General features: G+C 41.6%; 1 protein-coding gene across 1 annotated transcript in view; it reads right to left on the bottom strand.

The window, feature by feature from the left end:
• Nucleotides 1–20,498: 20,498 nt before the first annotated feature.
• LOC121273208 (sodium channel protein type 8 subunit alpha-like) overlaps nt 20,499–26,293 on the bottom strand; it is a 228,576-nt gene continuing 222,781 nt past the window's right edge. Inside the window, exons 25-27 of the mRNA XM_041180199.1 lie at nt 25,868–25,972; nt 24,917–25,187; nt 20,499–21,646 (exon numbers count right to left, since the gene is read on the bottom strand). Coding sequence (XP_041036133.1) covers nt 20,499–21,646; nt 24,917–25,187; nt 25,868–25,972 — 1,524 coding nt within the window. The remainder of the gene's footprint in view (nt 21,647–24,916; nt 25,188–25,867; nt 25,973–26,293) is intronic.

Genomic DNA, 26,293 nt, shown 5'->3' with positions numbered 1-26,293 from the left:
TCTTCGACACTCAACCTTCTGACTCAGAGGGGAAAGTGTTAATATCTGGCCAAAGCTGGTTTGTAGCTTGGCAGAGAGAGTTCTTTCCAAAAAGGACACATTGACTCTTCTTTTAATGCTCATTAACAATGGCGTTGGAGGATAGATCACTTTATTTTGGGAAATTGCATCTTTGCCTCAAATGAGGAACTGGTCAGCGAAGTAGAAAAGAGAAACAACAGTTCAAAAAAAACAGCAATGTGGTTGACTCTTTAAAAAAAAAAGCCCTCTGAACAAGGGCAATTAGGGATGGGCAATAAATGCTGGCCTAGCTAGCAACACCCACATCCCACGAGCAAATTTTTAAAAGTTAAGTGATGAAGGAAAGTACAGGGTCAGAGTTTGAGGATTACATCCCTGTCTAGCAGAATGTAAGAAAAACACTGCTAATGAGGTAACTTCTGTATCTTATGTAGGACCCCCTCCTTATAATCTGTCCTCCACCTCAATCAATATGTGCTAATATGAGAAGCATTTCTGCTGTCTCACTGTGTTGTGCCTTGTTGCCATGGCAGTTTATTTTTAGCAACCATATTATTCAATGATGTCCAAAAACAAATGGTACATGAGCAGCATAATAAAACTGATGCTGATTGTATGTTCATGTTTCACTGCTGAAATACTTTGCCTTATTTGAAGAGACAAAATCATGGTGTGCTATATGAGATAATAACTGCACTACTAAGGCATCAATCCAATTAAAGGGATTCATATTATAGCACAAACTGTGCACCATTCGTATCTGAATATCAGAATTGTGTTTTCATTTGACTGACCATCTTGGAATGATCCACCACAGGAGGCTATTCAGTCCAGTATGCTCTTAAGAGTAATTCAGCTAGTTCTATCCCCCTGCCCTTTCCCCATGCTCCTGCAGATTCTTCCCCGACGAGTATTTATCCAATTTCCTTTTGAACATTACTATTGAATCTGCAGGCAGTGCATTCCAGATCATGAACACCACTGCATAAAGTAAATCCTCACCTGGTCTCTGGTTCTTCTGCCAATTACCTTAAATCTGTGTCCCTCTGGCTACTGCTCCTTCTGACACTGGGAACAGTTTCTCCTTGTTTACCCTATCTAAGCCCCTCATGATTTTGACCACCTCTATCAAATCTCCCCTTAAGAAGCTCTAAGGAGAACAATCCCAGCTTCTCCAGTCTCTCCATGTAACTGAAGTTCCACGTCCCTGGTACCATTCTAATAAATCTCCCCTGCACCCTCTCCAAGGCTTTGACATTGTGGTGCTCAGAATTGGACACAATATTACACCTGAGGCCTAACTAGTGAATTATAAAGGTTTAGCATGACATCCTTGTTTTTGTACTTATGTCCACCTGTTTTGTGTTCACACCAGTGGAATAGCCTGCATCCTCGATTTAAAAAGCTTTCAATGTCATTTGAAGATAAGAACTTTTTTCTCTGTCAGGAAAGTGAGGCGGGGACACCACAACGAGGGAAGACTAAATAAATTGAGAACATTGGTTAGTTGATGTCAAATTTGGGTTCCAAGGAAGAGATTTTTTTGCTGTGGCACTCTTGGTGCAGAGCTCTGCCAATATGAGCATCTATCAAGGAAATGGCTGCTCCTCACATGTGATGCACAGTTTCCTAGTGGGCATGGTTCTGCACTAGGAGCATAGAAGTGGAAAATCTCTTCTTAAAGGCCTGTAAGTTATAGGATGAAGACTGAGGGAGAGAATGAAAGACACAGTTTTGAAGTTCTATAAAAGAATGTGTTAATATATTGTCATGATGACTGGAAATTGTGACTGATATTACCTATAACTTTACCAGCTAACCAAAAACATACTGAACTGTTTAAAAAGGACCTTTTTTTTAATTACAGGAAAAGATACTGACCAAAGATGGCTTCCACAAGTCACCTGATGTCTGGGATTGTAAGTGGACCATTTCTGAATAGTTGCTATATGGATTGCACAGCAGACATGCCCTGACATGTTGCTCATGGAATTGCATGCCCTGGGAGTGTCAAGGTCCATTTCAAAAGGACTATTGAAAGGAATGGACATGTCATTTGCATCCTCAGGAAATTACCTCTCCAGTGGAGACCGAGGGTCCGTCGAGACAATAGTTATCTGGAAGGGGGTCATCAAAATGGATAATGACTCCTTCAGAAGCTAATGATGGGGACATTATAAACCAAAAAACAAAAGCCAGATGCAGTCATCAAAACCCAACACTACGGAAGATATTAAAAATGCAAAATGATGGACTTTAATCAACTGTAATCCTATCAAGACAATTGGGGAACTGCTAGTCATCCAGGATATACAACCAACAGACGCTCAAAACCCCCTGTGGAGGATGAAGAACCCCATCTCCTGTTGGTTTCCAGTATCTTGAAATGTGTCAAAGGTTTCTGAGATGCAACATCAAAATGTGATTACTTGTTCTATAACAATGACTACAACAGACATGGTAATCAAATTCCATTGGAATTTACAGCAAGCAGGACTTTAAGAACCGGGTTTACCCAGCAGTGGGGAGAAGAATGCGGAGAAGCTGCTAATGAGTCAATAAGGAATCTCTCCCTCTCAAGTAAATCCCTATCTCTACAGTCTAAAAATCCAGCACCAGAGATAGTGAATGTCCATCAGAAAGAACCTCATGGATTTCTGGAAGACGGATTACAGACTTAAGGAAAAAAGGAAATCATCTCCAGCAAGCACAGTAACGTGGATTTCAATTCAATTCTGGGATTCTGAAGGAACCAGTTAACTTAACGGCTGCAATGTTCAACAATCTACACCTCAAGGACAAGCAAAAGACTTAATCCTATATTCTTTTAACTTTATTTGGGCTCTAATTTTTCCTACTTCTGATACCTGTGTGTGTGTGTAACATTGTGTCTTTATTATTTTTCCTTGGGGTTTAGTAGATCATAAACTTGCTCTTTCTTTGACTCAAGAAAACCCTGTGATTGGCTCCTTATTGTAAAAGATACATTTGGGATTTGGGAAAAGGCATCCACGGGGGGGGGAAAAGAAATGTAAAAACCTTTGTTGTGACCAACCGAGGAGGCCGAATAGAGGGGAGCCAGTTCACCCCTTCTTACTTAGTTGAAACAAAGCACATATAACAGCGGAGTGAATTTTGATTTCAAATGCAGGGAGGGAAAAGTGCTTGGGAGGAAGAAGAAAAATCTCCAAGGCAGCAACGGACACAGTAATAAAATAGAGGAAGATGGCAGGAGTACATGAGAGATGCTATTGAATAGTGTTCAAGGGCTGGATTTTTACAACCAGGGCAGGTAGCTTGAGTTGAAAAGCTACCCTGAATCACATGATTTTCGCTCTGGGGTTTGTGGGTGCAGGATGCAGTCAGGCCTACCAATCCTGGAAACAGAGTGTAAAGGCCACAGGGGTGGGTGAATGCCAAGGCAGGCTGGTTAGAAGGCCCACCTTGATTCTTTGGCACTCTGTTCTAGTTAGGCCATCTAGCCCTCACTCCTCTCCACCACCGCACCATCCCCCCCCCCAACCCCCATGGCCCTCATACCCTCCATGCCAACTCAATGAGCCCCACCCACCCACCATGGCCCCTCAAGTCCTCAATGTCAACTTACACCTCCCCCCCACCTTCAAGAGAGCAAACTTGAGTGGGAACCCTGACCAACTTTCCCATGTACAAAGCCAATTGTAACACCCCTACTGGTCATCCTGGTCACCTAACGTTGAACAAAAAGGGAATCAAACATGGAACCTTCTCTATCTGTGTGGCTGTGCAACAGATAAAGCCATGCTGCGTCACTTAAGCTGTACTTATTTTGTTAAGAGGTTTTCCTTGATGGCTTTTTCAGATCTCAGTAGGTATTTTTGATACCACATTTATTTTTTCTTAAAAGATTATTTTCTTCATGACAGCGATCAACCATCTTGAGAAGGAACTCGAAAAGAGTTCAAAATATGACAGATATGTAATTTTATTGGAGTCCCAACTTTTAACAGTTCTCAAGCATCTCTTCATCCTAGAATTGAAATCTCAAATTCCTCTCTTGTGCACCTTTATCAACGTAATGATGTACACACAAGTAAAGATTTTGCCCTTTTCATCCTAAATTCAAAACTGCAAAGTAAATAGAATAGCTCACAATGGCATAGAACAATCTGAACTAGAGAGAGTATTTCCTGCAGCCAATACACAGAAGCTCAGCAATGTGACCTATGGGATAGAAGTCTAGTTTGTAGTGGCTGGGATATGTTATGAAAAATGTTGTATATCACTTTAAGATATTTGAAAGGCTGTAAGCTGAACCAAATAAACAGTGTCTAAAAATAATCTGAGTTCCATTTCTCAATCTCTCAAAGGCAATCCTGTCAATGTAAGTTTTATACAGAGTGACATCTTGTTATATATGGCCTGCTAGTCTCTTGTAAACCACAATGTACAACAAACAGTTCATGTCTTTCTCCCTATGTCAGAAAACACATCAAATGCTGGATGCACAACATGCTTTGTTCCACATGTCCCAGGGGACAGCATTAGGAAGATAGCCCGCCATTATATTTTTTTTTACCATACTTCCAACCTTTATAACTTCTCTTCTCCATAACTGATCTGCACAAGTAGTGTTAAAGAGTCCAATAGCCAGTCAGTCGCACATTTTACACTACGCCCAACTTTCTCTTCCATTGGCTTCAATGGCGAGCTGCCATTTGGCTTAGCCCTTTTTGTGCTGCTGCTGTTAACCAATTTCACCCCCAGTGTCTCCGCAAAACCTCCTCTGGTCTGGATACTGGGCATCAGACATCACAGACTCTTCCACATCCTTTAGCAATTCTACTTTTTGGTTCGCAAACTTATTGTATAGCGAGGCCAGCAATGACAACGAGATTCTGTGCCTAATGTCTCAATCATGAACAATAAAAAGTTTACACTGCCTGTAACAGACCCCCAAGGACTCCATTTTGAAACCTGTACCTGTAACATATTGTTATATCTTAAAATAGTGAATAACTGGTTCCGTCAATATTGGGACTTATAGATATCTGTAAAATATCAGGTTTTAACCCCCTTGGACCAACAACATTCTTTTGTTTACAGTTCAAGCTGGTTTGAAAATGTTCTTGATAGCACTGTTTGAAGTCACTCACATAGCTGGACAGGAGTGGAATTTCCACCTTTACAGTCTTTACTTGTGTAAAAGATGATATGTTATAAGCTGAACAGAATGCAAAACCATGGTGACTGGAGGAATAAAGGAGAGAAAGAAGGAAGTTGAAACAGAAGAAATAGATTGAGATGGAATGAAAGGTGATGTACGAGATAAGAGTATAAACAAAACTGGTGACCGTAAAACAAAATGTATGGATACTTGAAAGACAAAATTTGCCCAAATTAGAGCTGTGAATAAGATGAAGGATGCTTCACAATAAGGTCTCATGTGGCACCCGTTTGAACCAAGCTTCTCAATGAAGCCAGGATTTGTTGGTGGCAGCTTTTGGTTTTTGCATGCACAAAGAAGAAGCCCCAACAACAATGACCTAGCATACGACCTGCAGTGATAAGCAGATAGGAATTGTCCTCGAGGGAAAAGAATGAACAAAAGACAGGAAGGTTAGTGAAAGAGAAAAGATGGAATTAAAACAAAGGATATTGTTTGCTCACCTGTAAAGACTTCTTGAGAGTTCATGTCTCTCATGTTCCAAAGACCCTTCACCAAGACTCTAAGACAGGGAGGCCAAAGATAAGAGGTAGTTACATCAGTATAAGGCCCAGCAGCACTTCTGGTCAGCAGTCTGAGAGGCTTCCACAGCAGTGAGCAACTACTGCAGGAATGATTTAAACTCGTGAAACGTGGAATCGTTGAATCAAAGCACAAGCAACTGGAATCTCAAAACTGATGAGAAAGCCTTCATTCAAACATGGATTGGAACTTAATGTCCTATAAAGACAGAACAAGATAAGGAGAAAAAGAAGCAGAACTGTGAGGTTTTTCTTTCCCTGAGCTATCCAAATATAGTGCACAAATTTACCCCGAATCCCACAAATACTGAGAGGGGCCAAGTGAGATAAAGTATCCCAAAGAGACATCTGACCTGGATCAGCAATGAGAGGAACTCTAGTGACAAAAGCGCATTTTCCCAAGGGAATGAGAACACACCCTTCATAATATACCTCATTCCTCAACCATAAACCATTCATCATGGCAAAACTCTGTTGAGGGATAAGTAATCAGTCCTAATTTTACAGAATTGCTGAGCTGATATATTCCATGTTGTTACAGATTGTCTGGGGTCTTAAGCATGATTGTGATGAGTTGCTATGTTTAATCTAACCTGTCCCTTTAAGCCCTTGGCTCAGGTACACTATGTGGGCTGATGTGTTCTAAAAGATCACACTGCAGGGACACCAGGTTATTAAGGTCAGAAAAAAACAACAGGGAGCAAGAAATGGCCATTTCGGTCCACTGGGCTCATCCCCTAATATTTCAACTCGCCCAGCCCAGCATCCATTTATATCTTTGATTCTACTACTTTACCTGATAGATCATTATCAATATTAATCACTCTTTTTAAGTAAAAATATTTTTTCTAAGATCTATTTTAAATTTACTTTTCACTAATTGACATTTGTGCCCCTTGTTCTATTAGCTTGACTGGCGTTACAAGCAATATTCTGTGTTTCCTTTATGTAATATATTTAATGTTTTACAGACTTCAATGCCACCACACTTTTAACTTTTCTCTAGACATAGGACTCAAGCTAAAGATATACACCTGGCCCTATTTGTGTTCTTCTTTCTGAACACTTCAATAGATGCAAGTGCCTTTTTAAGAGTGATGACCAGAACTGTCATGTCATTGTAGATTATTAACTCTAGTATCATCTCTCTACATTTACATTCTACTGTTCTGATTAGGTACCCCAGCAAAATATGTGCTTCACTAACTTGTCCTCCATATATTGACATCCCCAAGTCCTTCGCCAAGTCTACTTATGCTAGTCCTATTTCCTTCATTGCCTAGGTTCATTCTTTTTGCCAACATGTGATGCTTTGCATTCTAGTTTAATTTGCCATTTTTTGTCCAACGCACACAACAGATCGAAATCCTTTTAACTGCTTCCTTTGTCCTGACTCTGCACCCTATTTTGGTGTCGCCTGAAAATTTGCCAAGGTTACAATTTGTTAGGCATCCAGCTCATTTATAGAGATAGGAAACACCAAAGGGTTCACGCATGAATCGTCACAGTGTTCCGCTCGCCACATCCCGCCTGTTACAAGAGCTCTCTGTTTACTATTTTTTTGTTTTACCCAATTTATTAACCAATCCCACAATCTATCACACAGAACAATGAAGACTAAATCATCAGGAACCTTAAACCTTATTTCTAGTATAGCAGAAAGATGCTTTCTAACATCAGTTACAGTTGAAATAATAGATGAAGACATACTTGGTTAGTTACCTAATTTAACTTGAAAAACACCAATTATATTTTGACATGAAAGTAATATTCCACTGCTGGCTTACAGACAGATGAGAGGGGCTAACAGATCATTTACTGGAATAAAGTGAATTTTAGTTTAATTCACAAACTTTCGTGTGTGGCTTCATGAAAAGGTCTTCTGGAAGTCTAAATTAAGTACATTTTTAAATTCATTCATGAGATGTGGGCTTGCGCTGGCTAGGCCAGCATTTACTGCCCATCCCTAGTTGCCCTTGAGAAGGTGATGGTGAGCTGCCTTCTTGAACCGCTGCAGTCTATGTGGTGTAGGTACACCCACAGTGCTGTTAGGGAGGGAGTTCCAGGATTTTGACCCAGTAACAGTGAAGGAATGGCGATATATTTCCAAGTCAGGATGGAGAGTGGCTTGGAGGGGAACTTGCAGGTGGTGGTGTTCCCATGTATTTGCTTCCCTTGTCCTTCTAGATGGTAGTGGTAGTGGTCATGGGTTTGGAGTGGCATGGTAGGGCCTTTCAAATTGTTTGCAATTCCCTGAAAGGAGTAAGAGGAGGTCTGTCAACTTGGGCCTTCCCCTCTCAAATGCACACTGCTTTTACTTGTCAAGATGTTGCCGAACAAGTTCTCTCCTAAACTATTTAAGATAGTTTCCATTATTTACCTAGAATTCATATAAGGCTAATGGACCTAGGGTTATTTGGGTCAGAATTGCCTCCTCCTTTTAAATACAGGAACAACTTTGCAAACCCTGTTAAATCTTCCCAGCACTCATGAATCTTTCATGACACTAGTCAGTGCCCCCAAGCTTCCTTCTTACGCTTCCTAAGCACTCTACAATGTACATCATTTTGCACAGGGGATTTCTTAGCCTCCAGTCCTTTTATCTTGTCCTCACCCATTTCAAAATATTGCATGGCATTTGCTGGAGCACAATAATTGGACAGTCAGTTCCTCCCTGATGAAGATTTCCAGAAAATATGACGTCATTCAGACATTTCTCTTGCAGGTTTCCATCACGTTCACACATTAAATATTAGCATTCTCCCTAACCATTCCTTTACTATTATAGTCCTGAAGAATAAAATGTCTGTTGCTATATTTCTCTTCCTGAACCCCAACATGGGGAGATGGTGCTGATGTCACTGGACTCGTAATGCAGAGGCCCAAGGTAATGCTCTAGGATATGATGTCAAATCCCACCACAACAGCTGGTGGAATTTAAACTCAATTAATTAAATCTGGAATGTAAAGCTAGTTTCAGTAATGGCGACCGTGGAACTATCATCGATTGTTGTAAAAACCCATCTGGTTCACTAATGTCCTTTAGGGAAGGGAATCTGCCATCCTTACCTGGTCTGGCCTACATGTAACTCCAGACCCACAACAATGTGGTTGACTCTTAACTGCCCTCTGGAATGGCCAGGCAAGCTTCACAGTTCAAGGGCAATTAGGGATTGGCAACACATGCTGGCCTTGCCAGCGATGCCCATGTCCCATGAAAGAGAAAATAAACATTTTTTTAAAAAACTGATGGTATACTTTTGTTCTGGTCTTTCCTTGCACTGATTGTCAAGTTACCTGAAATTTAATGACAAATTTTGGTTAATCATTTCCAGACATTCTATTACATCCAAGCAGCAGATTCTCTCTTGATCATTGCTAGCACCAAGCCTAGAAGGGAATTTTCCCTTGTGTCAAGAAGCAATCTTATACGACATGAACCAATTCAGATTCTGACACCACATTTGCACTTGGGATTTGCAAGTAATATTGGGTTGGCTGAGGTCACCCATTATTACAATATTGTTAACTGTACAAATTCTAATAATTGTCATACAACATCCTGTCATCTTCCTTTACTTTCCCTGATAATCTGTTACCCACACTCATTAATCACCTGAAACTTCAGTCATTCTTTTGGTTCCTGCCAGACTATTTAAATGTTTCCCTTACGCTGACATACTGGGTTAGATTGCCAGTCACTGGGTGCAAAACTGGCATTGTGGACTGGCTGCCTGTTATAGAAAGTGCCCAATTTTTTCATTTCCATTGAAATCCAACCCTGAAGCCTTGGAACTTGAGCCATTCTCAGGGCATTGGGTGCTAATTGCATCATTCCATTTGAGTTGGTGTAAAACCCATCCTTAGCTATTCAGGTCTAAACTGTGCTCTTATTAGAAAATCCAGGCTAATGTGTTCTTGACTCACCTTTGAGTCCCTCCCTCTGTGTCATTTATTCTTTTACAGACAACCATCAGTTTTTCTCCTGTTCCCTTCCCCTACCCATCAACCCTGTTTTCTAGGCTCTCAGTTTTGGCATACCACTGGTTTATTTACCAGCATGGACGCAACAGGCTGAATGGCCTCCTTCTGTGCTGTAACCATTCTATAAATTTTCTTCATCCTTAGCACAAACAAAATTATCTATAAATTTCATCAGTGACTCCTCTGCCATTGTACCCCTCTTTGTTCTCTCACCATTCTCACCTTGGTTCCTTTTCACTTCCCCATTTCTTTTCCTCTGTATCTCTCAGATTTCTTGAAAACTATTGCTTATATTTCCTTTATTTAATGACTGGCTTTCCTTAGCCTTCCAAAAAAACTACCAACACATTGAAGCCCAATGTCTCAAATGTGATGTATACCACTACATGTAAGCGATTTCTCTATATGACATCGGGTCTACATTGGAAAGTTAAATGCCCAACCACACATCCACAAGGCACAATGGTCCTCAGAAAAAAAAAGGCTTTCCAAGTTGAACTAATATCCACAGAAATGGTGAGTCTAACCGATTACATAGAAAAAGAACACTTGGGACTGTTCTTTATCTGTTTGGTCCTTCCAAGCTGACCCTTGAAATCTAAGGATATTTAGTAAGAAGTCTTTCCCAACCTCTTCTACTGGAAAACACTTAAGCAAGATCCACAGAGACTTGAAGGTGATGCAGGCTTAACCACTCACAGCTTTGGGTGAAACTATTCCAAATTGTCGAGTAAATGGAGGAGAAGGTAGTCAGACCTTTCTGAGAGAAACCATATCTGGATTACCTCTTCAGAACAACCAGTGGCTTGGCAACTTGTCCACATGAGTAGCCAAACCAAGTTTACCTTGATTGTATCCTGGTGGAGAGAGACATAGAGATAAGTGAATGGCTAGTTGTTTCAAGGTGAGTTATCAAGATTTTCTGTCCTACAAGTAACTAGCGTTACTATGGCATGGGCCATACATTTCTGAAAGACTCAAACAGAGGAAATGGGTGCCACATATGGAAAGTGTTTTTTTAATAGACGTGGAAAGAATTCAGGTATCGGTTTAGTGAGGTTTTGTGTAAGAAAAAGCTTTGAATTTTGCCTGTGGCCAACAAAGAGACAGAGACACACACACACAGACACACACGCAGACAGACAGACACACACGCAGACAGACGGACACACACGCAGACAGACGGACACAGGCACACAGATACAGAGAGAGAGAAACACACACACACACACACACACACACACACACAGAAAAAGAGACAGAGACAAAGACAGAGAGGCACACGCACACATACAGACAAAGAGAGAGAGAAAGAGATGTGCGCACACACACACACACAGACAGAGACAGAAAAAGAGGGACATGCACACACAGAGACACATTGAGTGAGTGAGAGAGAGAAAGACACAGATGCACACACACAGACAGAGAGAGAGACACACACAGACATACACACACACACAGGCAGAGACAGAGAGAGGGAGGTACACATACACACACACAGAGTGAGAGAGAAAGAGACAAACACACACACACACACACAGGACAGAGCGAGAGGGAGACACAGAGTAAGTGAGAGAGGGAGAGAGAGGAAAAAAGAGAGCAAGAGACAGAGAGAGGGACAGAGAGAGAAGGGGACAGAGATGCAAACACAGAGAGAGAGAGGGACAGAGAGAGAGAGAAAGAGGGAGAGACACACACAGAGAGGGAGGAACAGAGAGAGAGACAGACAGACAGACACACACAGGGACACAGAGAGGGACAGAGATGGGGGGGGGGGATGCAGAGAGAGACACACACACAAGGGGATGCAGAGGGAGGGACACAGAGGAAGAGAGGGATACAGGGGTAGACAGAGAGAGAGAGAGAGGCACAGAGAGGGAGGGAGAGAGGGAGGAAGGGACAGAGAGAGGGGGAGGGACAGAAAGAGAGAGAGAGAGAAAGAGGGACAAAAAGGGAGGGAGGGACACAGAGAGATAGAGAGAAAGAGACAGAGAGAAGGCAAGCATTGATAGAAGTTGATAATAAATCCATCACCTTTAAGGAGTCCCTTCTACAGTTCTCTTTTTGACGCACAAATGCCAATCATCAAACAATAGAAACAAGCCTGTTTGAAGGTCTTGAAAACAAGGAAGCAATTGGAGTAAAGTCTAATTTGTCTTTGGCAGATCATTGCAACCTCATCCTCTTTTTTTAAAATGTATTGGAGGAGAGGTGGCCCTGATCCCGAGCTGCAGCTAAATAGTGGACCCCCAGAAGATGATTCTTTCCCGGATTTCTTAGTTATTTGAGATCAATATAGCCCATGCTCCCTTCCAAAAGGATCTGATTCTACTCCTTCCCCCAGTGAAACTATGAAAGGAGGTTTCTGGGAGACATACAAGATCCTCTCAGGAAGGCTGCTTAGTCAGACTAAAGTAACCAGAGGAAACTTATAAGAAAGGCTCTGTCTCCACTCATTCCCAGAAGTGCATATTCTGCCTCAGTTTCTGTGGGTATCTATTGAACCTCCTTGAATTTAAGGGTACCATTCTGAAATTGAGGAATTCCAATTGGAGTGTACAGAATGTGGAATACAAAGAGAAAAGATGTTCCTGCTCTTCCAGAAGGGAATTTTTTCCCAGATTATGAAAAGCCTTGTTTTTAAATGGTTTTGTCTAGATTCAGGTTACAATGATTTCCTCATTTGGCTCTGACCAATAGTCTGGTACCAGTTAGTTACTTCTGTCAACTTCCATATCCTTGAGAGTTACTAACAACTTATCAATGTCAGCACCACAGAGGAATGTAGTCAGAATTCCCACACAGTGTTGGCGGCTGTGGACCTGGACTATCATCAGGTTTACACCAAGCACCTTCACATGTTAGAGAAGTTGGGCTTGCATCTAAGGATGCCCATATTTAACTTCTGGCAATGCTCCTTAAGGAATATAAGGAATTTCTTGTTGAAAAGCATTCCTTTTTTGTTAATTGAAGGAGACTGCGTTTAGTTAACTCAGAAAGACTTGCATTTATCTTGCACCTCAATTACCATGTTTCATATACAACTAAAGGCAGTGACTCGTGTAAAAAGCAAACACAAGTGGCCATTTTAAACAAAGCAAGTGGGTGCATTGCACATCTGTTGTTCATGTCATGTCAATTACATTGTTAAGGGTAAGAGAAACAGGTGATGTGTATTAATTGTCTTTGAGCACATATAAATAGGGGGTGCCTACAGCCATACTAATCTGAAAACATCTGATCTCAGAAGCTAAGCAAACTCAGGTCTGGTTGTACTTGGATGGGAGACTGCCTAGGAATACCAGGTGCCGTAAGCTTGGGTTTAAACCTACCCAATAATGGTTTAGTTGCCAGCAATACTGGTCCTGCATTTATTTTCCCCTTTAAGGGGCTGTTAATTAATTTTATTGGTTTGAAAAAAGCACATGAATGGGGGACAGCTGGGACACTGGGTGGAAAGCTGAGACTGAACAAGCCAATAAACTCTCTCAATAAAGAAAAGCTCTGTTTCCGCTTCAACTGTCTTGGATCCTGTTAACATCTGTACTCCGCCACTTGGAACATTTTGGCAATAACCTTGACTTTGTGAGATTGCGAGTCAGCATCTCTCCTGATTTTTATTTCCATTCTGGAACAGCTGACTCACTGCCACCCATGATAATCTTTTTAAATGAAACCAATTAAACTAAACTGCCACCCATGATGCTGTGCACTATCACACAAAGTCAAGATTGTCCCCATTATGTTTCTGAACTCTCAAAATCTGATCAAGACACTGTCCAATCACTCCTTCAGTTTCTTCACAAATGGTTTGAGCTGCCAACCTATGCTGAAAGCTTTCGTTTGTGGGCTGAAGCATGTCAAAACTCATTTCACCTTGGACTCTTAGACATTTCAGGGAGGAGACTTTCATCCATCAGTCTGGACTGGATTCAAATCCAAGAATGCAAAGATATCCATGTTTTAAACCTATTACTTCACCCTCTTCCCTCAGGATTAGTGTCTGTTTCAAAACACTTCTGATTTCACAATGTGACTTACTTTGGCCAGATGCCATATGGCTGCCAGAGGTGAGAAATGTTGACTTTAAAAAAAACACAATGAAGGAAGTGGTATATTTATTGTATTACCTTTTTCTAGCACATACAGATTACAACAGTCAGTGGTACTGAGCATCACTGAGAGGCAAGATAAGCAAGATTTTTTTTTAGCATTTAGCAGGGTGTTAACACAAGGAGAGCATGATTTTGCTTTTGAAACATTGCCCAATGTCATCCTCTTGTGACCAAGGCACACAAACCTCATTCCTCTCCACTTTCTTAATTAGATGATTTTATTTTTCATGGCTTAAATTAGAATTGTGTATCACACTGCTTCCTGCATTTGAGAGGGACAAACCAACTGGTGAGAGGAAATGCCATCACTAAAGACTTATACCAACTGATTAATTGGTCCTGAAATTTGATGATGTACCTGTTTATCATCCCCGATGTGATTAGTCCAATCCCAAGGCACAAAATCCGTCGAACGGAGAAGACAGCCAATAAAACGGAGAAGAAAACCTAATTTTCCACCTCCAAAGGTTCAAATTGTGCTGCCTTTTAGTTCTAAGAATGGCAGATGCCCACTACTACCTTCATCAAGTCATCATTCTTCAAGTGCCAGCTTACTGAGTGCTACCAGGCTATTTGGGTGCAGCAGCATCATAAGTTGGCTCCAACTTGGTGTCTCTCAGTTTCCACAGATGTGCACTTTCTAGGAGTCATCAGATAACAATCAGTAGCTGGAAGTGGAGCATGCTTTCCCTTCCCTTTCCCAAGTTTTCAGAGGTCAATTTTGGTGCCACTACCAACTCACTCAACACAGTCTGATTAAACTGGGACATCAGTCTGTATGACTCAGTTCCATACCAAGCAATGTTTTTATCAACATCGGGGAAGCTTATAAGGCAAATTAATCAAAGAGAAAAATCCTGAAAGCAAAAGCGGAAAACAAAGCTAATTGTAATTAAAAGCCAACATTGACTGACAGATAGTAAGATGCATAGGCTTCGCTTCTATCCTTCACCATAATTTATCAGCCAACCCAACCATCAGTAGTTAACCCATTGTCAAGGTATAACATCTTAGTACCAGCAGGTCCCTTTAGGAATTGCATGCCATAATACCAAGCACTATGCTTCAAAGGATTTGCAATACTGCAGAAAAAAAAAGTTACTTCTTTTTTAAAAAAGCACCTTTCACATCTCCCAAACGTCTCAAACTACTTCACGGGCTACAAATGACTTTGAAATGCAACCACTGGTGTTCCTCAGGCAAGAACAGCCGCCGCTTTGCGCACAGCAAGATCCCACAAATAGCAATGCAATGTTGATTGAAAGAGGCAGTCAAGGCTCATCGTCTCCTCTTGAAGGATGGGACCTCTGACAATGCAGGATTCTCTCAGCACTTCACTGGAACGATGGCCTAGATTTTATGCTTGAGCCCTGGAGGGGGACTTGACAAACCTTCTGACTCACACGCGCAAGTAAATGCCAAATATCACAACAGTAATTTTAGCAAAACAGATGGGGCAGACTGCTAAGTTTCCTCAGTCGGTTAATCATGATCAAAAAGTCAGTACAAATCAATGCTGACTGCTCACTAGCCTCAGAAGTGTAGAATCCCATTGTGTTTCAGACTCTGAGTGAAGTGTAGTGCCATATATATTTAGGCAATAATGAATGGGCAAAAGAATTGCATTAATGTTGCACCTCATCACATCTCCCAGAAACCTCTCAAAGTGCTTCAGAAGCAATGATTTACTCTGGAGTGCAAAGGCTGCAATGTAGGCAAATGCAGTAGCCATTTTGCGCACAGTACAATCCCACCACTATTAATAAAATAAATAACCGCTTAATCTGCTTTAGGTATTAAGGGTTGATTGAAGAAAGTTGCAGTTGAAGGAGAATTCCTTGCTTTTGTTTGAATAGTGCTACAAAACCTTTTAACGTCCACCTGAACCACTCGGGCAAGCAGAGACTGGTTTACCATCGCATCCACAGAATAATATTCCTGAAAATGCAGCATTCCCTCAGTACATTATGGAATACATTTAGCCAATAATGAATGGGAAGAAAGAAGGCCTTGCATTTATAAAGCACCCGATTGCACTTTTTTGGACATATCTCTCAAAGTGCTTCTGAAAGAAATTAATTACTTTCAAGGGCAGTCATATATAGCAGCAGCAGCAACTTGCGCACCATGATATCCCACACGCAGCAGATATGAGTGACTTTTATTACTGTCAGTGGCAGAAGGAACGTTGGCCAGGGCACTGAGAGAAGCCTGGTTTTTCTTTGGATAGTATCACAAGGTTGCAAGTATTTCACTCTTAACTGGCAGCCTAGAGTACACCCTCTATGGGTTTAACTCCCATTCCAACTTCTGACTCAGAGTAACACAGAAGAAAAAAAAGGGGGCATTGCTTAAGATTTCCCAGCAGATCAACATCAAAAAGTCCACACAAGTGGCCCGACTATTCAACAGTGAGAAATGTCCACACTGTCTGTGCTTCATTGTGAGGTAATGTCATGGGACATATTTAGGCATGAATGGGACAAGAGGAAGCTTGCAGTTACATAGCGCCTGATTGTACCTCAAAACACCACAAGCAATGAGTTACTTTGAACCGCAGTGACTGTTGCAATGGAGGAAAATTCAGCAGCCATTTTGCGCACAGCAAGATCCCACAAGCAGCAATACAGCAATCACCTGCCGAGTCTGGCTTTGTATTGAGGAAGGAATGTTGACTAGCACACCAGGAGAACTCCCTGCTCTTGTTCAACTAGTGCCTTGGGATAGTTAAGCTCCACCTAAATAAGCAGGAGGGTGCTCAGTTTACATCGCACCCAAGAGTTGGCACCTCCAATAATACAGCGCACACTCAACACCAGAGTGAGAGTCTAGGTGTTAAGACCAAGTCATGGAACGAGGGGCCATCACCTTTTGACTCGAGAGGTGGGAGCCCAACCAAGTCACACAGACGCAGGTTTCAGCTTAATACATCGATGTTAGTATGAAGCAGAGCTGGATGCGTGAAAATAAAATAGATGAATTTGAGTTCATTATTTCCATTAAATTGGGGGTGACTCTGTAATCTCACACACTCAATTGGGAACCCTGCAGGGAAACTTGAAGTTGGAGACCAAGCTCCATCCCATAAACCGCAAGTGCAACTCCCTGCTGGCATTTGGGGGTTGCAGAGTCACCTTTTGTGTATTTAGTTTTTTGTTTTATTTTCCATTGCTGACTGGGATTCCTTTGTTTGCATTTTTTTTGGAACAGAACAATTGGAAGTGTGAAGGTTAGCAAAACTCACCTTTTATGGGAGTCAGAAATGGTCAACTTTGCGCTAGAAGAAACAGATGCCAGACATGAGCAGTGGAAGAGTTTTCCCACTTTTGTCACTCAGTGTCAGCATCAAGCCCTTTAATATTAGGTTATAGCACAGCCTGGTGCAAAGCAAAGCTCCTTCAGCTCTGCCCTGATAGTGGAGCCCATCCTTATCATTTCAGAGCGCCTCCCATTGTATCACTGTGATTTGCTTCCATGTAGCAACTCGTGCTCGCCCTGACTGGCAAGTAATGTGCCAATTAGTCCTGAATGAAGGCCAGTTTTGTGTTATTAGATCACAACAACCAGGAGGCTCCCCCCAAATTCATTCCACTCAGGTCATGTAACCAGCAGAGAAGGGAGAATTTTGTCTCGTCAGTCCAGATTGCACACAAATCCAGTCATTGTGGTTAAACCCACTGCAGTATTCAAGAGTGTTTCTTTTAGCAATGCTTTTGACCACATGCAATGACTTATCCTCTTTAAAGAATCTTTCTTTAAGCTTAACTGCAATCATTTGTGAAGATGGGGTCCGTACAATGCATACTTTCTTTTCTTCGCCTAAGATCAAGTCAATAATTTCACAATGGTATATTTTATATGCCAATTTTACCCTTCACTGTTGCTGGTTCAAAATCCTGGAACTCCCTCCCTAACAGCACCTGAGGGGCAACAAATGCTGGCCTAGCCAGCGAAGCCCCTGCCCCGTGAAAGAAATAAATTCTTAAAAATGCTTCTGCCCCTAAAACAGGCAGGATAAAAGGAATGTCGACCCACCCTCTTTAATGTTTTAGGCACTGAAAGGGGCGTTATCAAACGTTAAAGGCTCTAATTGTAATTGGTGCACAATGGGGTTCGGAGCTGTGAAGGGGCACTGTCTTCATTGCAGGAAGGGGAGGGAGAAAACAGTCACTAGAGCAGTGTACCATTTTTGCCACAAGCAGCTCACATTTTCACAATGCAATTTTGGTGGGGGAGTTTGCGCCGAGCAAAAAGCAGGTTTCACTGAAGACAGTACCCCCTGGAAACAAGACCCCAAGAAAAAGAACTAAACACAAAAATCCACACCAAGACAGCCTCAACCTGGTAGAGTAAAAAGTGTAATATTTATTCTTTAGACTTGTATTAATAATGTAGCTTTAACCATCATTGTTTGGGTAATAGCATCATCCACCATGCATTTCACTAACACATTACTAGTCAAGTTTACTACTAAGATTTTAAAATTACAGTTCACATCTGTGTAGCAGAAAATGAAAACCAGGATGTGGCTTGGTTCTTTGCTCTTATGACCCCATTCTATTGATTCCATTCAGAGCAGTTATGTAAGGACAGGCAATTACTGTGAGCCCAAGAGCCCTGGAATTGACACTGGACGACATCAAGGATCTTGCTGCAAAACAGAAATGAGAACAAAATGCATCCACAATATGCTGCTGCTTTCTAATGCACTATTTTCTTTTGCCGCCTACTCTTTCGTTTGCCAGTTTCGGATCTCTGCAAATTAGCGCGAAAAATCTAATTCTGAACAGATTTGGTCTTAAATGGGTTTATTGCACAGAGAACCAGAGAACAGTGGGTTTTTTCAAATTTGTTGTCTTTACAATTTGCCATTCTGCTTCAAGAATTGGGATGTTAACAAATGAAAAAGTATCCATGGATCCAAAATAACAATTGTGACAATGGCATCAGCCTGAAGCCATTCGGTTTAATTTTGTAATTTTTTTTGTTGTATTTACAAAAAATGCATGCCAATAAAATAAAATGATATATTACAATATTTATAATATTCTCTTAAAAATTCCAACCACACCTTTCAGCATTCGTTTGTGCTGCTTACAATATAGCCTGTACATATATGTATGACTTTTTGTTTTATACATCATATTCTAATTGGGGAAGCTAACGAGGGGAAAAACATGACTCCTCATTTGGTTGTCATCTGTCGCCGGATGACCATAAATGAAATGAAATGAAGCCACACGACCTGCCACTTGCATTCAGCACTGTGACTTGTCGTGCTATTTCTATTTCTTTCTTTTTTTAATTCATTTTTTTTAAACAAATGTGATTATTAGAGAAAAAACATTATATGTGACTACAGAAGCAAGAAAAACATGCATCAAAGTGCCAACTGCAAACCATCACTGATGAAGGTGTAAATGTCCATTGTTTGTTTTAAAGATATTAGAAATTCAAAAACTGTATCAACTCGGATTAATACACATCTTGGTGCTACGTACACCCTATTATCCAGTACCCAAAAATTGCACCACAGAGATAAATTGCCATGTACACAGCATTCCTTACCTCTGTATAAAATGTCTACTCTGCAATATGAAGGTGATTAATCAATACTGCAAGATACAAATGAACGATCTTTGAAGCCCTAGTTTTGGTTTACATTGAAATTTAAATACAACAAGCCATTCTTGTATTTTAATTTTCCCCTTTAAGGAAGATACAGAGCAGCAATTTATGTGCAACAATGGCTGTATGTTCAGAACATTAGCTATTAAACATACACACAACCCCCTTTTTTTTTTACTTCTACTGAGGTTGGATGAATGATTCATTAAAGAGTTTGTAAATACTTGTGAAGGGCATGATATTAGGCTGTCCCCCAATACAGTGTATGTTTTACAGTGGACCGCCTCAGCCATCAGACGAAACCACTGGGTGGACAAAGTACTTGTGTCTGTGGTCTATGACTCTACATGCATGATTTCTGATCACAGCATGCTATCATGCAAATCATTTCTATGCATTGAACAAGCACATTTTTTTTTGGAATCGGCCTGAGCAAGTCCCCCTCAGTCCGAAAAAAAACCCACTTACCTCCCCTTATCCCCAAACAACATGAAGCCCATGTAGAAAAATATGCAGATATAAGAAAGGAACCGTGACTAAAAATGACATGGGCTACATGTTACAGTTGCTGAACAGATAATGGAAGGAGGCAACCATAATTTTGCATGGTCAAACAAACCTTGGTATTGTTTTTGTCTGGAAGAGTGAAATAAAATGAGAAAATAAAATCTGTCTGTCTGACCCCCTTGGCAATGTACTGATCCTAGCAGCCATTTTGTTTGTCCTTTGCTGCAGTGACTGCTGAAGTACTGTAGATGCAGTAACCACCTGTTGGAGTTTATTAAATCCCCTTTGCTGTACAGGGTCCTAGTGTCATGACAGGGGAAGGTCACTGCCGTCTAGGCAACAACTTTATATTGTAAGCAGATTATGTTTGGTATAGATCTCTAGATGAGAGTTCTTTTTGTTCTAGAAATTGGGTCACTGTTCTGCATTGATATATATATTTATATATATATATATATCTATATACTTTTTTTAAGTCTGTAAACAACATTTGCTTGCAAATGGAATTTTTTTTCACAACTTAGATTCCCTGATGTCTTTTTGGTTGTTTCTGCCTTTTCGATCCTTCTCTTGTTTCTCAGGTTTAGTTACACTGTCGTATGATGGCAGTGATGCAGTGGAGGGAGATCCTTCTTTTTTCTCTTGATTGGTGTTGCCATTCTCATTTGCATGCCCTCCCGACTTAGTACAGGGAACTCTTCCTTTGGTGGTGATTTTTCGCCTTGCCAAGTGTGCCCTATAAGCCTGCTGAATAATGATGGCACAAACTTCCTCATGCTTGCGCCGGAGAGTGGTAGTGATTGGCTCGTAGGATACCTTGGAGGGATTGGATGCCACAAACCTCTCCTCCATCTGTTGCCGGAGAACATCCATTTCTCCACCCTCACCAAGTACACGTTTGGTGAATGCGAACAAGATATCCAAACAGTGAATCCTATCTCCACTCACCATGGGCAGGTCCATGGCAATGAGTTCAATGTGATTGGGTTTAGGAACTCGAAGAGGTGCTTCCAAGGTATCAGCAAAGTCAGACAACTTGTTATACTCAATGAACTGTGTGGCGTCAGGGTCAAACTTCTCCCAGATTTCGTAGAATGTCTCAAAGTCATCCTCACTCAGTGGTTCCGCACTTTCCTCGGTTGCCACGCTAAAGTTCTCCAGGATGATGGCAATGTACATGTTCACAACAATCAAAAATGATATGATGATATAACTGACAAAGAAAAATATTCCCACGCTTGGATTGCCACAGTCTCCTTTAACAGCAGTGCCTGGGTTCTCCTTTTCAAGGTCACAATCTGGTGGTCTGTTTAAGATTGGCAAGAGTAAACCATCCCAACCGGCAGACGTCGTGACCTGGAACAAGCAGATCATGCTGTTGCCAAATGTTTCAAAGTTAAACATATCATCGATACCAGCATCTTTCTTGACATATGCAAAATTAGACATTCCAAATATGGAAAAGATGAACATGACCAAGAACAACAGAAGCCCAATGTTGAACAAGGCAGGCAAAGACATCATTAAGGCAAACAATAGCGTTCGGATTCCTTTGGCTCCTTTGATCAGACGCAAAATACGACCAATTCGAGCCAATCGAATTACTCTGAAAAGCGTCGGCGACACAAAGTATTTCTCAATTAAATCAGCCAGGAACATTCCTGAGGAAATAGAAGAGATTTTATTAACGTTTCTGCTTTAAAGCAATTTATCTGCCACAGATGATACATGGTACTGAAAATAACTAAGGAAATGATAAGATCGGATCGTGCAGATGTATCTTGCAAAACAGTTATTAATTTCCTCACTTCACATCAAAGTTAATGATGAACATTTTACTAACTGTACATATAGAACTGTAAACCTCAATAAATATTACAGGTTTAGAGGCGTCTTTGGCCTGGAGTATTGCACTACTCCTGGTGTCAAACAATCATAATGTTCAGCAAGTGTTTAGCCCAAAGAAGCACCAATTTCTGGTGCTAAAAAAATTTGTGTGTGAAAATGCAGGGCGATCTCAGGTTGCATGGTGCCCTTTGCACTAATATTTTTCAAGTTGCAATAAGTTAAGCAGCTGAATGCCCCAAAAAGAGCCCAAAATGTTATCAATACTTATTCTCCATAATTTTCCATTTGTTCCATACCCTGCTTACGCAGGACAGCATTAGTGTAATTTTCCAGGATGTAAATGTTTGGGATGTGTTACACCCTGGAACACAAACCCAAAAGGTCCGATGATATGCACAGTTTTTGTTTTGCAGATTCATGAAATGCCTCGCTGTAAAAAAACGAGCTGCACCAACTGGGAAGGGTCCTAGGTTCTGGTCTGTGTTGACTGACATTAAGACCTTGTTGTCTCCGGCGAGGGAAAAATAAAGTCCAAGTTCCAACTCCTGATTGTTGCCCAATGACTCATACTGGAAAATGCATTGCGTGGACTTTTGTCTTTGATGCCCCCCACCAGCCCTCTATCCGCCCACAATTTGGTCTGCCAATACTCACTGTCTTGACTCGTGTTTGAAGAATGGGCACTTGGACAAGGTGCCACGATGTGTGGAATTGTAGCCCAGTGTGTGTGCAACCTTCCATTTCCATCAGGGCCGGAGTGAAGAAAATTGTGGTGGTCATGGTTGGGGGTGGGTGTGTGTGTGTGTGTGTGTGTGGAGAAAGGGGGTGCCGAACTCCCTTGCTCATGTTTTTTGGAGGTTAAAGGGAAGATGGTGAAGAACGGAAGAGGTAGCTGACTCTAATATCATCACTTTCACTGATGTCGAACCTCTATTGGCGTTGTCTTTCAGTTGGGAAATTAAAACGCAGGAACCAAGATTGCAATAGCTAAAACAAAATTCCCATTTTGCCTCGGCAACAGAATGCAGGTTTTCTGGGTTGGTATTGATCTCCTTGTGACCACTAAAGCAATGGCATTAAGCACGTATACCTGTGTTTGGCACATTGTCCGTTCCATTTCACATTGCAGTGAGAACACTTGCATCATAGACAGGCACTAGTAGAAAACACAATGGTCACCTCAGACACAAAGTGGCGGGTTATTTTAACCTAATTTTCCAGACAGGAAACACAAGGGATTGGGTGGAATGTCAACTTTACTACCAGCCCAATATCAGCCGCCCTCGACTTCAATACAGTGTAAAAGGAGCTTAGAACAGGTTCCCGTCAGTTCCCTGGTGAAAGTTTTACTTCTTTCGAAAATTTATTTATGTTGTGATTTGTACTTATCAAGGTGAGGCATGTCAGGACGAGAATATTAAATGCCTTTTGGCTCCCAATATCAGGATCAAATTCTCCCAATTAACAGAGTATGGGCCAAGTTCAGTACAATGCTCCTTCTACTCTGGCCCAACCCTGCATCTTAACCCCAGCCTCAGATAAACACTGTACTGCAGCAATATGAGGCTGGATTTCATGGGGGATGGGTGGACCGTTCGCCCCTCGCCCCACCCCACGACCCCCACCCCGGAAGGAAAGCCAGTCGGCAACCATAACATGCTAAGGGCGGGCCAAACTAGCTGAGAGTGGGACTTCCACCTCTCAGTGGGAGGAAGTCTTGCCCTCAAGAGCTTTTGGTCAATCTTCCAGCAGTCCCAGCAGCGCCAGAGCTCAGTAGTGGGCACTGCCAAGACTTCAGGAAGGAGGATAGGAGGATATTAGGAGAGGGAAGGCTACTGCAGAAAGGCAAGTCCCAGGATTTTAGGGCAGGGAGGGATCGCAGAGCCCAGAGAGGAGGGAGAGGCAGGTGGGGTGCTAGATTTTGGAGGGCAGGTGGTGAGGAAGGGTCGGGGGGGGGGGGGGGGGGGGGGGGGGGGGGAGATGTGGGGCGGGCTCGGTGAATCTTGGGGGTGGGGGGGCCCTTGATGCACACAGGGGCACTCCTTGAATGAAATGCCACACTCTTTCTCCTTCTTGTTTTTCATCTAGGCCCACTCCCTCCCACCTGCCTACCTATAACAACTGCATTATTGAGTGGGCAGCATATTATCCCAGGCTAACAAGCCTAACTGACCTTTAATTATTCATTTCAATATGGTGGATAGGCTGCCAATTTCAGCACCTGCCTACCTAGCGCATTATGGGGGTGAGTGGGAAGGCGGTGGGCTAGCCGCCTGACATATTTTACATGCTCCCCCACCTCTGCTAAACACAAGCCCAGCGGGGTGGCTGTAAAATTCTTCCCATGATTTCTGCTCCCCAACCCATTTCCTACATCAGCTGCCCTCTCTGAAACAATGCCAATGTAATGTTGGATTATCTGAGCTGATAACATAGAACATAAGAATTAAGAAGAGTAGGCCATTTGGCCCCTCGAGCCTGCTCTGCCATTCAACTATATCATGGCTAATCTTCTACCTCAATGTCATTTTGCCGCACTATCCCCATATCCCTTGATATTTTTAATATCTAAAAATGTATCAATCTCTGTCTTGAACATACTCAATGATTGAGCTTCCACAGTCCTCTGGGGGTAGAGAATTCCAAAGATTCACCACCCTCTGAGTGAAGAAATTCCTCCTCATCTTAGTCCTAAATGGTTTACTGCTTATTCTGAGACTGTGTCCCCTGGTTCTGGAATCCCCAGCCAGGGGAAACATCCTTCCTGCACCCACCCTGTCGAGCACAATTCCAGTTGGAGGCTTTCACTTATTTATCTGGTCTGGATTCAAACCTAAAGGTCAAAAATGAAAGAAAATCGTGAATGCCTATCACAGAACGTCATCTTTCCAAAATTTGACATATGACCAGATTCTGATATCAGGGGTGCTTTGTATTGTAAATTTTTACTGCTCTTTGATTCTATGTTGCCTATCAAATAGCAAGTGCTTGACCTTTTATTGATTGCACAATGAGTACACTGTTGAACAAATATGAGCTCTTGTTAAACTTACAAACATTGTTCTTTAAACATTATTACTCACCTACAATGGAAAGGATCACAACCACAAAGTCAAATATATTCCACCCAATTGTGAAATAATAGTGTCTCAGCGCAAAGAGTTTGAGCAGGCATTCACTTGTGAAGAAAATGATGAAGATGAAGTTGATCCAGTACAAAATGTTTTCACTCTCTTTGCTTTGATCATCTGTTTCCACCATCATTGTTACCATGTTGAGGCAGATGAGAATCATGATGGTGATGTCAAAAACCTGTTGAGTGACAAAGTCATAGACTCCACCCTGGATTACGTTCTGTAACCAAACAAAAATCAGAAAAAAAAACAATTATTGTCTGTGCAAAGAGTATATTGCATCCTTTGTGTTTGAAGTACACTCTGCCACCCAGGAAAAATGTCTTTTAATTTATTCAGAATATGAAAATCCGCTTCACACCTTTTGAGTTAACACTCAGACTGCCCCAATGTCACCTAGAAGCTGGGTATAGAGAAAAGAGGTGGCACTCAGTGAAATAAAGCACTTTTCCAGCTTTGTAACAAAGTGGATTTGTTGAAGCAAGTTTAGATCTGGATTTCTAAAACAGAGCCATCTTGTGCACAGGCTGAGCAATTACCTGCACTGTCTGTACAGAGGAAACCTTGTTGAGTGCTGAAGGAGCATTGACTGAGCCATCTAGGATTGGAAATACAGCTGAAAGACTACTTTCTCTTCACTAATTTAAAGAACTAGAGAGTTAGAACAAGAACATCTCATTGCTAAATTTACACACAATGTTCACTATTAAGGCTGCAGGTGTTTCATCTGGAATATGTTTACAGATTGAACAGCCAATATCTGTGACAATTGTCAGAGCCCTTGCTCCTACTAATCACTGATAGGGAAGAAAACAGTTTCTAGATGAGTTAAGAACAGGAACTTCAGTGCATTTCTTCTGTCTGTAGTCTAAGCACTTTTAGTTCTTGTGCATTGCTTACCAGTGGCCTTGGAATGGGTTTCTGAGGCTTTTTGGATCCCAGTTTCTTCATTGCATTATAATATTTCTTCTGTTCTTCAGTCATAAAGATATCCTGACCTCCAAAGTAAAGAGAACAGAAAGAAACTGGTTACAACCTTAGGAATTCTACTATGTACATATTTTCAATTTGTTTTCTTCCCTCCCCTCATTAAGTAGGTGACTCTTTACTGGGCTGCATTGCACAAATGATTATCCCCTTATCCAAGAGTTATTTTGCTGAGAGCTTAGACACCATGTGGTGCCAAAATTTTGACTGCACTTGAATTCCCTTGTGCTAGCTGACATTATAAATGGTTCCGCTCTCCTCAGGTATTCCTCCTTCCTTTGAAAACCACTGTCATTAACCATCTCCTTGGAATATTAATCCTTGCCTCTCTGTCCTTGC

Source organism: Carcharodon carcharias, chromosome X (genome assembly GCF_017639515.1).
Source record: "Carcharodon carcharias isolate sCarCar2 chromosome X, sCarCar2.pri, whole genome shotgun sequence".
NCBI lineage: Eukaryota > Metazoa > Chordata > Chondrichthyes > Lamniformes > Lamnidae > Carcharodon > Carcharodon carcharias.
The sequence above is the reverse complement of the archived record's forward strand: the minus strand, read 5'-3'. Positions and strand labels throughout refer to the sequence as shown.